The 14,792-nt window shown below is 44.9% G+C and overlaps 1 protein-coding gene across 2 annotated transcripts in view; it reads left to right on the forward strand.

Annotated features, from left to right (window-relative positions):
* Positions 1 to 14,792, forward strand: part of Nulp1 (Nuclear localized protein 1) — a 119,415-nt gene that overhangs the window by 88,100 nt on the left and 16,523 nt on the right. For both annotated transcript variants that reach the window (XM_070527718.1, XM_070527714.1), the window contains exons 11-13: positions 4,794 to 4,884; positions 6,432 to 6,511; positions 7,822 to 7,891. In XM_070527718.1, the coding sequence (XP_070383819.1) occupies positions 4,794 to 4,884; positions 6,432 to 6,511; positions 7,822 to 7,891 (241 nt within the window). The remainder of the gene's footprint in view (positions 1 to 4,793; positions 4,885 to 6,431; positions 6,512 to 7,821; positions 7,892 to 14,792) is intronic.

The following is a 14,792-nucleotide window of genomic DNA, read 5'->3' on the forward strand; positions in this document are numbered from 1 at the left end:
AGCGGAGCAGTATACCATTCTCCATTGAGGCAGGGTTATATGCTTTCGGGAACTTTCAGATCACCCCTCATAGGTCAACCTTTACTGTAGGTCGATACCTGAAAGTAAGAAGGTTGAAAACCTTTAAAAAAAGTTGCAGTTTCGCCTGAAAGGTGAAGCATCAATTGCGATAGCTAATTAGCAGACAGCCATACGAAGTAAGGATGGTACTTTTATCGGCCTTATCAACTTGCAAACATTGGCTTGCTAACAAAATTAATAAGCATGGTGTCAGCGTGCACAGCAAACATGAACACATCACACTCGATGACTGCAGACACTTACTGCCAAAACGCTGGCATGAGGAAACGTGGAAGCAGCAGCGAGTGAAGGGACAGTCATGCTGTCTATTGCTTCAATGCAAAGTGAGTGTCAAGGACACACAGCACACACAAAGCTACGAGCCTAGACTCTACCCCAAACATAGATCACTCTCAAGATAGGGCCGCCACATCTGCATTTGCAGCCAGAGAAAACGCTGCCCCCCCCTCCCCCCCCCCCCCCTCCGCAACGTGAAGTGCCTCACGCAAGAGAAGACGGCATGCTTCCTCTTCGCAGTCACCCCTTTCGCTTGGGCAAGATTGAACAGCGATCGCCGGCTCCCCTTGCATAGTTTCACTCGCACATGCAGCATGGGGCACACATGGCGACGATGTTATGGCCCTTGGACTTTATACGGAACCTCACAGCGACACTGACGGTAGAAATGCACTTGGAGTGTCCATGTAGTTACTATGGCAATAAAAGAAAATTTACAGTTTTGCCCAATAGGTGAAGCATTAAGTACGATAGCAAATTACTCTACAACTATACGAAGTAAGGTTATTCATTTTATCAGCTGCATAAACGGCTGTGAGCATTCGCTTATTAACCCTTTGAGGGTCGAATTATTTTGAAAAAAACTTTCCCAGGTGGTCAAATTACTTTATTGCGGATCTTGAATGTACAAAATATATAAAGTCGGGAATAAATAAAAAAAAAATAATTAGGAACAGTATTTTGGTGTCGGCATCACTCAGAACTGCAAAATGTTCAAAAGTATTTCTGAGCGTGGTACTTCTTGAAACACGGGTCTACGCACAGCGCCTTATCGCAGTCTGCACACCTAAAATGCGTGTCTGTTCTCTTGGAGTGAGGAGTTGTGTTGGCGCACACATGACATCTCTGCGTGCGGCTGCCTTGGGCAGAGGTCTGATGCACCCTCTCGCGTAAGCGCGTTGCCGCAGAGAGCGAGAATACCTCGTGAGCGGTGGTGATAAACAAGCTAAGACGTTGGTGACAAACAAGCTAAGAGCAGTACCAATCAAGATAGAAATCAACTTCCGCTGCCCCTGCGAGAGCGTGCTGACAAAGAGAAAAACCACGTTTCGCGCGCCTCCGTTGCGATCACGTGGCGGAACCGAAACCGCGAAAGCGCGTTGCCGCTGAGAGCGAGAATACCTCGCGAACGGCACTGATAAACAAGCTAAGAGCAGCGCCAATCAAGATAGAAATCAACTTCCACCACCCTGCAAGAGAGTGCCGACAAAGAAAATGACGTTTTGCGCGCCTCCGTTGCGATCACGCGGCGAAACCGAAACCGCCAAAGGGGCGTTACCGCCATCTGAGCGACGCGCTGAAGCTTGCAATCAGTTCTGTTTATCTCCCCAAGGAGGTAGCGCAAATTTCAAATGCTTCTTGTAAGTGCTAAGAGGTAGCAGCACCTCTCGGTGAGCACGCATCGTCATTATGGCGCGAAATTTCAAACGGAGGGTCGGAACCGTACCCGTACGGCAAAGACCTTGCGGGACAGAAAACCGCACGTACATGTACGGCAAAAACCTTCAAAGGGTTAACAAGCAAGTTTTCTCGCACACACAGACAAACATGAACACATCTAACTCGATAACTGCAAGTGCTTGCTTTCAGAATGCTGGCATGATGAAGAGAGGCAGCAGTGCTGAGCTAATTTCCCTTTGTGCTGCCGCTCGCTATGCTAACTAGGCACGCGAGAACAGGGTGCACACAAAGCCACCAGCTATCTCATGCCAACTAGCCTTCAAACCCAGCGCACATTGCCTTCAAGATATGATGTATGTGGCTGGCCTCAGCTACCACAGCTGGAGTAAAAGAGGAGGTGTGCCCTAACCAGCCCTTCTCCTCCCCTTGCGTGCGTGAGAAGACTATACCCACCCTCCCAGCCTTCCTCCCTTGCGAGTGCGAGAAGACAGTGCTGCCTCAAGCTATCATCATTCTCAGCTCACGCTCGCAAGCTTTCACTCGCACCTACAGCATATGGCACACGGCCACGATGTTATCGTACTTGGACTTAATACGGAACATCATGACAACGTTGACAGCGGAAATTTGCCTGGAGTGTCCCTATAATTGCTATCACAATAAAATAATCTGCAACAGGGAAGTGACCGCAGTTTTATTCTATTCTTCAATTGTAGTCAGACGCCATTTGTGTAAACACATAACTGGAAAACCTCTCTTATGCCAGACGTTCACTTATCATCATACCTGTCATAAGCTCTTCAGTACTGTGTCTGTCATTTGGCACAAGGTGTGCAAAGGCACAAGGTGCAAAGGTGTGCATAGCTAGGCCCTCAAATACTCAAATGTCTTCTTAGCAATATTATACCCCGGTTGAGAAACCTGTTACTGTGTAATGTTTTTTTTTTTTTTTTTGCCAAGGAATTTGCACTGCTAAATTCAGGGGAAATCGGGAAAAGTCTGGCATTTTTTGAAAAGTGGATTTGCTCTGCACCCTGTCGTTACTTCACTTGTGTATATAGACCTTCCTTTATTGCATTTGGTAATGCAAAACAGAGTAAGTTAGATTAATTGCATTGAGGAATTACTTGAGCGAAAAAAGGAAGCCAGCATCACAAATCTGCATTGATGGATCAATCATTACCGGTCACAGGGATATTGCGACTCATTTCAGTTATTTACATAGTGTATTTTCTAATTCTGGCATTAGTTCATCCAAGGACAAAACGTTTCACCCGTCTGAAGCTGATTTTATTTCATACACTGGCTTAGTCTCGATGCTAGTTAACTTATAAACTAAATCTTCATGTGGCCCTGACAACCTTCCAAACATTTTTTTGAAACGTTATGCTGAGACTATTGCAAGGTTCCTTCTTATTATATTTCGTGCTTCGTTACTTGCTAGAAAATTACCGGATGACTGGAAGATAGCCAGAGTTGTAGCCGTATTCAAGAAGGGCAACTGTTCATTGTTAGAAAATTACCGTCCAATATCATTGACATCCTCATGTTGTAAACTAATTTAACATATTGTTGCCAATCAGATTAACGAATTTCTAGATAAGCATTCAATACTGTCATTTTCAACACGCATTTAGAAAAGGCTATTCAGCAGTTACACAGCTTGTCACTGTAATTCATTCACTCGCCTTATGCCTTGATAAAAATGGTCAAATTGATGCTGTATTTCTTGATTTTAGCAAAGCCTTCGATACAGTTCCACATGACAAATTAATACTAAAACTTAGACATCTTGAGCTCCCAGAAATATTGATCGCATGGATAACAAACTATCTAACAAATCGCCGCCAGTTCGTAGAAATTAATAAGCAAAGGTCTGGCTGTCTTTCGGTCAACTCGGGAGTTCCTCAAGGAAGTGTCCTAGACCGTTGCTCTTTTTACTTTACATAAATGAAATTATTACTTCAAACCATTCCAGTGTGCAAATTAGGTTGTTTGCAGACGACTGTGTGCTTTTTAGAGAAATCACTTCAACAAATGATCAAACTGTTTTAAATACTTCTCTAGCTGGCATTATTGATTGGTGCTAAATGTGGGGAATGCGGCTTAATGCTGAAAAGACGGTCTTTCTTTGCTTCACTCGTCAGAAAGCTCCACTAACCTTTAGTTACATATTAGGTTCGTTTCCTTTGCAGGAAGAAACAAAATATAAGTGTTTGGGTGTCACATTTCCTAACAATTTATCATGGAATTTACACATTGATAATATCTTTTCTTCGGCCTTGCGTAAATTTTATCTTTTGCGACATAAACTTAAAAATTCCCCACCTAACGTAAAACTGCTTGCTTATTATTCAGTAATTCGACCAAAACTTGAATGTGCATGTGTTGTTCGGGACCCGTTTACTAAACAAAATATTAAATGTCTCGAAAGGGTACAGAAGAAAGCTGTGCGATTCATATAGGTATTCAAAATTCTCTCGATATGATTCCCACTCACAAATAATGCGTGATAATGGCATCGAAATCCTTGAGCAGCGAAGGCAGCACTTAAGAATTAGATTTCTTTCCGTGCTTTTTAATGGAGACATCAGTTAATCCTGCATCCTGTCTGTCTAGTTCAACGTCTAGGCTTACTTGACACCATCATCCGAATTCACTTACACCTTATTTTGCACGGACGCATGTATTCAAGTATTCTTTTTTACCCCCGAACTACTATAACAGACTGGAATAACTCGTTGCCTGTTTCAATTGACTGATTCATTGTATTACTGTTGTGTCTTACCACCCTGCTTGATTGAACAATGCATTGTATTGTTGTTGTGTTTAACCACCCTGCTTGGACCTGAACTAGGTCTGCAGTATGAAATAAATAAATGAAGGAATAAATAAATAAATAAAAGGTTAAAAGCGTGTTTGGCTTCATGTATTCGGAAGCTTCACAATGCGGGCTTGGTTTTTGTCAGCGCTAGCCTATCAATGAATTGGCATTGTAGGAGTGTAAATTGAATTATGGTGACATGTTCTTTCAGGAGAGCGAAACGTTACCAGGGTGCACCACGCAACCTCTGCCGTCACATCATTCTTTCAAACATCCAGGAAGCCAGCGTGACGCTACCTCAGGTAGGGAGGGATTGGTGCACGGATGTAGCATCTGCTCAGCCAATCCTGTTTTTAATAGATAATGGCATTTTACTGTCCCACTAACACATGCATTGAATTGAAGTATTATGATTGCTCTACAGGTGGCAGTGGGTGTCTTTGTGAGATCTAATAGTGTGAAAAATGGGGCACGCTTTATTGCCTGCTGTTTATTTCATTGTGTTTGATGTAGTGAAGCTTTATCATAAGTTGAGCTCAGAGTTTTTCGTTAATCCTTTGAGGGTCACCGTCATACATGTGCGGCAGTGGAAACAAATCCCAAATGGTCATGGTCCTACATGTACAGCAACGACCAAATGCACCTTTCCGGAACGAACTGTCTCCTAGCATTGTTTTGGAAGTGCTACAACCTCCCAAAACATTAACAAAATTCTTATTGTGTTGCTGCCCCTCTTTCCAAAGCCTACTTTTAGCTTCACTGTATGGTGGTTGCCACTGTGGTAGTTAAGGAGTATTTCCACTTCACATAGTTTGCTGCTGTGTGCTTATGCCCGTGCTTGCGCACTTTATTATTGGCATTCTTGCGCATGTTGTTTTGAGTTACGAGCTTTGGGGAAAAGTGATTTCTACTTCATTTCTTATCACTCAAAGTGTTGCTTCAAGATGCTTGCCCGCATGGCTCTCCCGTTGGTGTGTGATTACTTCTTTTACAGCTGGGCGCTAGCAAAGCAATGGTACTGCCTCACGTGCGTCTCGTTTTGCGGGACACTTGAGAACTGAGAATCTTTTATAGCAATCAAACAACTGATTACTGCAAATTTCTCACTCACTTTATTTTTCTGATCCATATGTGCCACTTGGTTTGACTGTGGGCACTTGCATGGTATGCCTCGCTTTCTCTAAAGTTACGCGCACCTGGTGCCGTATTCTCTAATGATACACTTCATTTTTCATTCTGAAATGAAATTCTTCTGGCCCTTCGTCATTGGTTCAGACGTGGCTTGGAAGTTGCTGCTAGTACTGCCATCTTTGCTGGGATTGCACCCTCGGCGTGACACATGATAAAAGCGAAAACATGAAATAGAATGCTTTTAAATACTAGCCCTAGTTGTGTCAGACCTATTGAAAACAAAAAATAAATTGTGTGAGTTTTATTGCATTTGTAAAAAATTATGCTAGTTTATCTATGTATTCAACAATAAACCATGTATAAAACTGCACACATCAAAAACAATTTTGTCACTTTATTGTAATTTAAATATTAATTGCTTGTTTTCTCTTTCTTTTTTCTTTCTTTCTAAAGAAATGTGACCGTGGGGGTTGTATTTCCAGAAAAAATGTGACACGGATAACTGTTGGTCTATAGATTAAAAGGATGGATCAGAACGTAGGGTAGTCTAGGCATGGGAAAAAGTCAACTGATGCAAGACAGAGGTAATGGCAGATAACTGGAAGCAGCGCTTATCCTGCAGTGGACTTAGGTAGATGATGATAAATGGCAGCAGGCTTATGTGTGGGTTGAATGGATGGTCATTTTATGCGCTTTGACATGAGGTCTTTGTTTTTAGGAATTGTCGAACTCTCCAATCTTTGGCTTCGACCCTCTGCCACCGGTTGATGCTATTGTGAGCTACACACGCCCACCAAGGTAAGCAGCTCAGCTTTTCTCAAATTCCTGGTAATATTGCCATAAGAGTACTACTTACGTCGCAGTAAGCTCATAATGGCAAGACACAAACAAAATTGGATACAGTCAAACCTCATTATAACGAAGGTGCATCTTTTATCTGATACAGTGAAACCTCATGAAACCATAATTGGCCGGAGCTCGGAAAAAGTATGTACTAAATGGTTGTACTGCTTACCCGAAATAACGTGAGATTGCCCACTTACCTGTCAAAAACAGAACTACGAGAGAGTGATGAAAGGGCAGAAAACATGCAGTATTTATTCACTTCACGTGACAAAAGTCGGTTATTTTCGTTAGGTGTTGCGGCGGGCTAGCAGCGACGATGGCAGCCTCAAACTCACTTAAGCTACGAGTCAGTTATTCTGCCAGCCCCCTCTTCTCGGCAAACACCCACATGAGGCTGACATAACGTGCAGCATCTGCCACTTTCGGGTCTGAATCGCCCGTACTTTCGCTTTCCGTGTCGTGCTCATCACTGTCGTTAGGTGACACTTTGGCAATAACAGAGGCAACGATGGCGTAAAGTCGAAACTTTGTAGCTGACATGTTTTTGCGGTCATAGCAGCACTACCAAGCTACTTCTTTGCATTCCATATGCCTCACACCATAGTCAACGGCAGATATCTCTTGCGTGCCAGCACTGACTTTTTGTGCCACGCTCGATAGCACGAACGATGTCCAATTTTTCTTTTATGCTGAACACCCGGTTTTTGTCCTAGCTTGCACGACGCCACAACACGGGCCATAACGCTCTCCGACTCTGGCACAGTGCCAAAATGATGTCGATGTGGCTTCACCCTTCCAAGCGCCCTCTGCGTTTGCGCTTGGAGGCCGTTCCAATCTCTGAGGCTCGTTGTTCTGCCAGGCCGCCGTACCGCCATGATTTCGCGACGAAAAGTGGAAACACTATGTGTTAACCGACACATATGCAATAAGCTGGTATGGTTTATGTGGAAAGAAAACGCATTATGTTCAGTGGGCGCTGAGTCTGGGATTTGACTTTACTACTTTTAAAACGAAACTACTGTTTATGTGGGTACGGTTTAACAAGGTTTTACTGTATTCGTTATAAGCAATATATTTGTTATACACTGATATCAGCTAGAAACTTTTAAGATTTACTTTTTTATAACTGATAATACGTTTTATCCGTGTTCGTTATACATATCAAGGTTCAACTGCATTTTGTTAATATTTCATTTAGTTCTTATGATTGTTGTTGTTTGGCTGCCTGTAGCATATCTGGCCTTGTAACCTTTTGTTTTCAGAACACAGCAAGTAGGAGACGAGAGCATGATGGGGGCCTTCTTTCGATCACTCTTGCCAAGCTTTAATTTGGTAAGTTGAATTGTGTGTTGCCCATTTCTCATTGGCTCATGTTTATAACTGTAGTGTTACAATGAAATATATTTATGTCGGGGGTAAGCAACTAGCAGCCCATGCTAGTGGTTGCCTGCTAGTGCTTGCAAGGCAGTGTGACATGGACCATAGCACACTTTTACACTTGTAAATCAGTATGACTCTACATGTTGTTCTTTAACTCCACCCTGCCTACTTCTTCATGGCTCGATGACTGGCTCACTCCATGGCTGCTTTTCAGCTACTTGACCCAGTGCTCCAAAATGTTGCTGCCCACATATTGTTTCCTATGCATGGTGTACTGTGCTTCTAACCAAGGCTATGGCATATTTAAGTTCCACACAGTTATGCTCGTTATTTATTGTCATGTTTTGTTTTTTGTACCTTCAACTTGTTAATCCCAGCAAATTTTTCAAGCATTCAAATTATACTTCATAACTGCCTTGTAGCAAGCACTGTTCAGGTACTGTTGTGCAGCCGTGGGAAGCCAGTTTTAGTTTGAGATGACAGTTTTTTGTGTTTTACAGGGCTCACTACATTGTATTCTTAGATAGGCCTTCTTAATTTATAGTAAATAAAAAGCAGCATCCTTAATGGCGTCAACTCTTGTTAATTTGACCCTGGCAGGACTTTAACAACTACTTGAATTATCCTTTTAAATAAGGTGAAAGGTAGATTGGAAAAAAAAAACTAACTTTCAGGTGCTTTATTTGCCAAAATTATCCTCGATCATCAGCCACCATTCACACAACAAGTACGTAGTATGCCACATTGCATGTTGTATTTAACCCTTTGAGGGTCGAATTATTTTGATAAAAACTTTCTCAGCTGGTCAAATTACTTTATTGCGATCTTGAATGTACAAAATGTATAAAGTCGGGAATAAATAGTAAAAAAAAAGTTAGGAACAGTATTTTGGTGTCGGCATCACTCAGAACTGCAAATGTTCAATAGTATATCAGAGTGTGGTACTCCTTGAAACACCGGTCTACGCACAGCGCCTTATCGCAGTCTGCACACGTAAAATGCATGTTTCTCCTCTTGGAGCGATGAGTTGTGTTGGCGCACACATGACATCGTCTCTGCGTGTGGCTGCCTTGGGCAGAGGTCTGAGGCACCCTCTTGCGTAACCGTGTTGCCGCAGACTGCGAGAATACCTCATGAGTGGGGGTGATAAACAAGCTAAGAGCAGCGCCAATCAAGATAGAATTCAACTTCCGCTGCCCCTGCGAGAGCGTGCCGACAAAGAGAAAAATCACGTCTCGCGCGCCTCCGTTGCGATCACGCGGCGGAACCGAAACCGCGTTGCTGCTGAGAACGAGAATACCTGGCGAGCGGCGGTGATAAACAAGCTAAGAGCAGCGCCAATCAAGATGGAAATCAACTTCCACCGCCCTGCAAGAGAGTGCTGACAAAAAGAAAAATGACGCTTCGCGCACCTTCGTTGCGATCACGCGACGAAAACCGCAAACCGCAAAAGGGGTGTTACCGCAGTCTGCGCGACGCGCTGAAGCTAGAAATCAGTTCTGTTTATCTCCCCAAGAAGGTAGCGCAAATTTCAAATGCTTCTTGTAAGTCCTAAGAGGTGGCAGCACCTACCAGTAAGCACACATCGTCATTATGGTGCGAAATTTCAAACAGAGGGTCAAAACCGTACCCGTATGGCAAAGACCTTGCGAGACAGAAAACCTCCGCCGTACATGTACGGCAAAAACCTTCGAAGGGTTAAATGCAAGCACTGTTCGGGTACTGTTGTGCAGCCGTGGGAAGCCAGTTTTAGTTTGAGATGACAGTTTTTTTGTGTTTTACACGGCTCACTACATTGTATTCGTAGACAGGCCTTCTTAATTTATAGTAAATAAAAAGCAGCATCCTTAATAGAGTCCTCTTGTTAATTTGACCCTGGCAGGACTGTAACAACTGCTTGAATTATCCTTTTAAATAAGGTGAAAGGTAGATTGGAAAAAAGAAACTTATTTGCTAAAATTATCCTCGATCATCAGCCACCAGTCACACAACAAGCAGGTAGTATGCCACACTGCACATTGTATTTAAATGCCCCTTTGGCACTATAGTCTCATGTGAAAACACTGCTGCAGCATCAGATCAAGCTTTGCACTGTGTTGGACACATATATTGAGTGCCTTCAGTGTAATCATTGTGACTATTCTTGTCTTGGCTAGTGATTTCACTGCTGACTATATGTGCATAATGCTATCACTTGTTGTGGGACTGCAGGAAAATTGTAATCGGTGCTCAGTCTGAAAGTTCCATTGTCCTTTGGAACATTGATTACTGGGGAAGCAAGCCTTGATATAGACCTGGTGATACCAGCATCAAGCATTTGTTCGAGTCTGTTCTTTAACCGCACCTTCTTGTATGAGTAGGCAAGGCTTCTGCTTCTTGCGAACAACTATCCTCTTGCATAGCTTGAATTGCACTTCGAAACAGGAGGTTGCTGGTGGGCAAGCATTTATTTATTTGTTTGTTTGTTTGTTTGTTTGTTTATTTATTTATTTATGCATGCATGCATATATTTAACATACACTTAGGGCCAAAGGCATTAGAAAGTGAGTGGGTTACATGTAAAGCAATATATATATATATATATATATATATATATATATATATATATATATATATATATATATATATATATATATATATATATATATTGTGAGCATTATTCATGCGCTTCATATTCTCACCTGTACATACTCATCATCACCGTTTTGGCACCTGGTGGTGGGGCTCTCACTCAAGAGAATAAAGAAGAGACTGGCTGCCTAAACCGTGTCTCACAAGTGGTGGAGTGTGCTGTCCGGTTTCTTCGTCATCTCGCTACCGGTCTCTCTCCAGCTTCACCTGCGCTACATCCCTGGAGCTCCGCTCGGGTCACCACCTCTACCAACTGTCCCAAGACCCGCAGACCAATACCACGACATCCACCTTGCCTGCTCCTGCTTCTTGGAGGGTCACCACCCCTCAGAAGGATCCACCGGTGTTTGCTGGGCTTCCATGTGATGAAGTTGAAGACTGGTTAGAGCTATACGAGCGCATGAGTGACTTTAACCACTGGAATGAATCTGCAAAGCTTGCTCACGTTGCCTTCTACCTCACCGGTATCGCCAAAACTTGGTTTTACAATCATGAGCTTGATTTCGTCAACTGGAGCACCTTCAAACACCACCTACGTCAGATTTTCGCGAACTCGTCTGTTGGCTCCGATATCGCCAAGAAGAAGCTTGCTGAGCGTGTTCTGCACTCGGGCGAGTCGTACACTTCGTACATAGAGGACGTCCTCGCCCTCTGCCGCCGCGTGAACACCTTGATGGCAGAGTGTGACCGTGTACGCCACCTGCTCAAGGGTATTGGGACTGTGGCATTCAATGCTCTTGTAGTGCTTAACCCCACTACCGTCGCAGACATCATCAGTATGTGTCAGCGTCTCGATGAGCTTCATATGCTCCGCTTACACCCTGACACATCTGATCTCAAGGCGTCCAATGACAGCGAACTACGTGCCTTGACCCGCTCCATCACCCGTGAGGAACTGCACACCCACGCTTCGTCAACCCCTCCTGAGGTCCATATGACGCCTCCTGGTCGTGGCCTACGCCATATCGTGAGGGAAGAGACAGCGGCCTTGACCTGCCCGCAAGTCCCGAGCCTGCACCCTATCCCTACGCCAACTTACGCTCAGGTTGCCTCTGTAGTGCCACCCTCCCAGCAGCCACCACAACAGGCACCTGCACCGCACATTTCCCTGAATCCTATCACTGCAAGACCACTGCCTCCTCCGTCTTACAATGCAGGGAGCCCACCTCGACTGGTTTGCTACTATTGTGGCATCCGTGGCCACATTTCAAGGTTTTGCCGATGCCATCGGCACGATGAAAGGTGTGGCTATGACGGGTTTGAAAGGGATGAGTTTTCTGGCCCTGTACCACAACGTCGGCATTCTTACTACGATTATTATCAACGACGTTCCCCATCTCTACAGGACTTCAACGCTGCCAGTTCACTGCGTTTCCCGCGTCGTCGCTCTCCATCACTGATGCCTGGCTACTTTCGACTGGCTACTTTGTCCTCCGATCACCACCCGGAAAACTAAATGGTGCAGCTTCAGGAGGGAAAGAAAGCTGCATCTTTTGGACATCGGGAAACTCCTCCGGAGCGCCCGTCAAATGTACTTATGGTGTGTGTTGAAGGTGTCCGAACCGAAGCCTTGGTTGACACAGGCGCATCGCTTTCCGTTATAAATACAGACTTGTGTTCTCGATTGCGAAAAGTGAAGACACCGTATAATGGCCCTCCCCTTCGTTGTGCTAATGCAGTTCTTGTTCAGCCCTCCGGTGTTTGCACTGTGCATGTTTTCATTGATGGCATTCTTCACCACATTCAGTTTGTCGTGCTGTCTTCGTGTACCTACGCGATGATTTTGGGATGGGACTTCTTGTCTTCCGCCTCAGCTTTCATCTCTTGCCGTCAGCGAACTATTCATATGACGGACACTGAATGCTCGTCCGCTCTCGATGCTCACAGCCTACATTTCGTCATGTCTACCAACTGTTTCATTCTCGCGGGCCATGAGCATATTATCACACTGACTTCGCTGCATTCCTGGTGGGCTTAGCCTTACTTCTAGTCTGGTGCGGTTTCAGGACGGTGGAGCGTTTGTCGCTGTTCATAACCCTACTTCTTCGTCAGTTGTGGTCTCCCAGGGCACTACTATGATTTGCCTTACTGACACCGAACCTCTTTCGCTGGTACCGCTTAACACCGAATCACTCCCTTTGTCTACCACAACTGATGATCATACTGCTGCCGCTGCTTTAACGACCGTGATAAATCTAGATCTGACTGCTGCGCAGAAAGAAGACCTTTTGGCACTCCTGCACAAACATAGTGCCTTATTTGACGTTCACTCCAAGCTTCTGGGGCTTACTTCCGTCGCAGTACATCGCATCGAAATCGAAGGCAGATTGTACGCCGCCACCTGTATCGCGTGTCTTACGTAGAACGGAAAAACATTGCAGATAACATTGATGACATGCTCAAAAGAAATATAATTTTGCCATCGTCCAGTTCTTGGTCGTCTCCTGTTGTGCTGGTTCGCAAGAAAGACGGCTCTGTACGATTTTGCGTCGATTATCGAGCCCTTAATAAGATCACGCGCAAGGACATATATCTGATGCCAAGAATCGACGATGCTATTGACTCCCTCCAGGGTGCAGAATATTTCTCTAGTCTAGATCTCTGATCCGGGTACTGGCAAATCCCCATGCATGAAGCGGACAAGGACAAGACAGCCTTTGCAACACCAGACGGACTTTACGTGTTCGTCATGCCCTTCGGTTTATGTAATGCTCTTGCAACATTTGAATGCACGATCTACACAGTCTTACGTGGCCTTAAGTGGGAGACCTGTGTGTGCTATTTAGATGACATCGTTATTTTTTCTACAACTTTTCGTCAGCACCTTGAGCGTTTGGACGAAGTTTTCACATGCATTTCCAACGCAGGACTCCAACTCAACACAAAGAAATGCCATTTTACCAGAAAGGACATCAAAGTGTTGGGCCATCTTATCAGCAGAAATGGCGTTCTACCAGATCCCGACAAGGTTGTTGCCGTGCTGCGCTTCCCTCCCCCTGAAAATCAAAAACAATTAAGAAGTTTCTTGGGCCTGGCATCTTACTTCCGCCGCTTCATCAATCATTTTGCTGCCGTGGCGTCGCCGCTGCACAAGTTGCTCACGTCGGGCACTGCTTTCCCTTGGGCAGACGACTGCGAACTCTCTTTCCAAGCCCTCAAGCAAGCATTAACCACCGACCCTGTCCTCTGTCACTTCGATGAGAACGCACCAACTTGTTTGCACACCGATGCTAGTGGCCATGGGATCGGTGCTGTCCTTTTACAGCGTGATACCACCTCATGAGAGAGAGTTGTTGCCTTTGCCAGCCGTGCATTAACGGCTGCTGAAAAGAACTACTCGGTCACAGAGCAGGAATGACTCGCAGTAGTTTAGGCGATACAAAAATTTCTACCATATCTTTATGGACGCCACTTCACAGTCATAACAGACCACCACGTCTTATGCTAATTGTCGTCAATCAAAAATTTGTCTGGACGCCTTGGTCGCTGGGTGGTCCGCTTACAAGAGTACGATTTTGAAGTTTACAAGTCTGGGAAAAAGCATAAAGATGCCGACGCTCTCTTTCGCTGCCCCCTGCCACTATTACCTTCGAGTACATCTCTCCCTTGCTTGCCACTTGATGATGAGACGAAGTCTCCACTCGTTATTACCTCTCGCGGTTACTGGCACGTTATCTTCCAATCACGTCACTCAGCTCGCCTTGTGTCAATGTTCTGATCCCTACTGCAACAGCATTATCCAACACCTGTGCGAAACTACTTCTGCACCAAATGCCAGATTACGTCGACAAATGTGACTATTTAAGCTCAACGACGATGTGCTGCACCGCTACACTTACAACTCCGACGGACACCGCTGGGTACCTGTTCTTCCATGTTCGCTGCATACACAAATCCTTGAAGCCTTTCACGACGACCCATCTGCTGGCCATTTGGGTTTCCACAAGACATACCACCGCGTTAGGAGCCGTTTCTTTTGGCCAGGCATGTCTACCTTTGTGGCCAAGTACGTCGCTTCTTGCATCCAGTGTCAACAGAGGAAACAACCGACTTTGCCTTCTGCTGGGCTTTTACAGCCCATCCCATGTCCCGAGACACCCTTTGCCATCGTTGGGGTAGACCTAGTCGGCCCTCTGCCCATAACGCCGGCAGGTCATCGATGGATCGTGGCAGCTGTTGACCAGCTCACGCATTACACAGAGACCGCTCCTCTACGCTCCAG

This window comes from Dermacentor albipictus, chromosome 1 (genome assembly GCF_038994185.2).
Source record: "Dermacentor albipictus isolate Rhodes 1998 colony chromosome 1, USDA_Dalb.pri_finalv2, whole genome shotgun sequence".
Lineage (NCBI taxonomy): Eukaryota > Metazoa > Arthropoda > Arachnida > Ixodida > Ixodidae > Dermacentor > Dermacentor albipictus.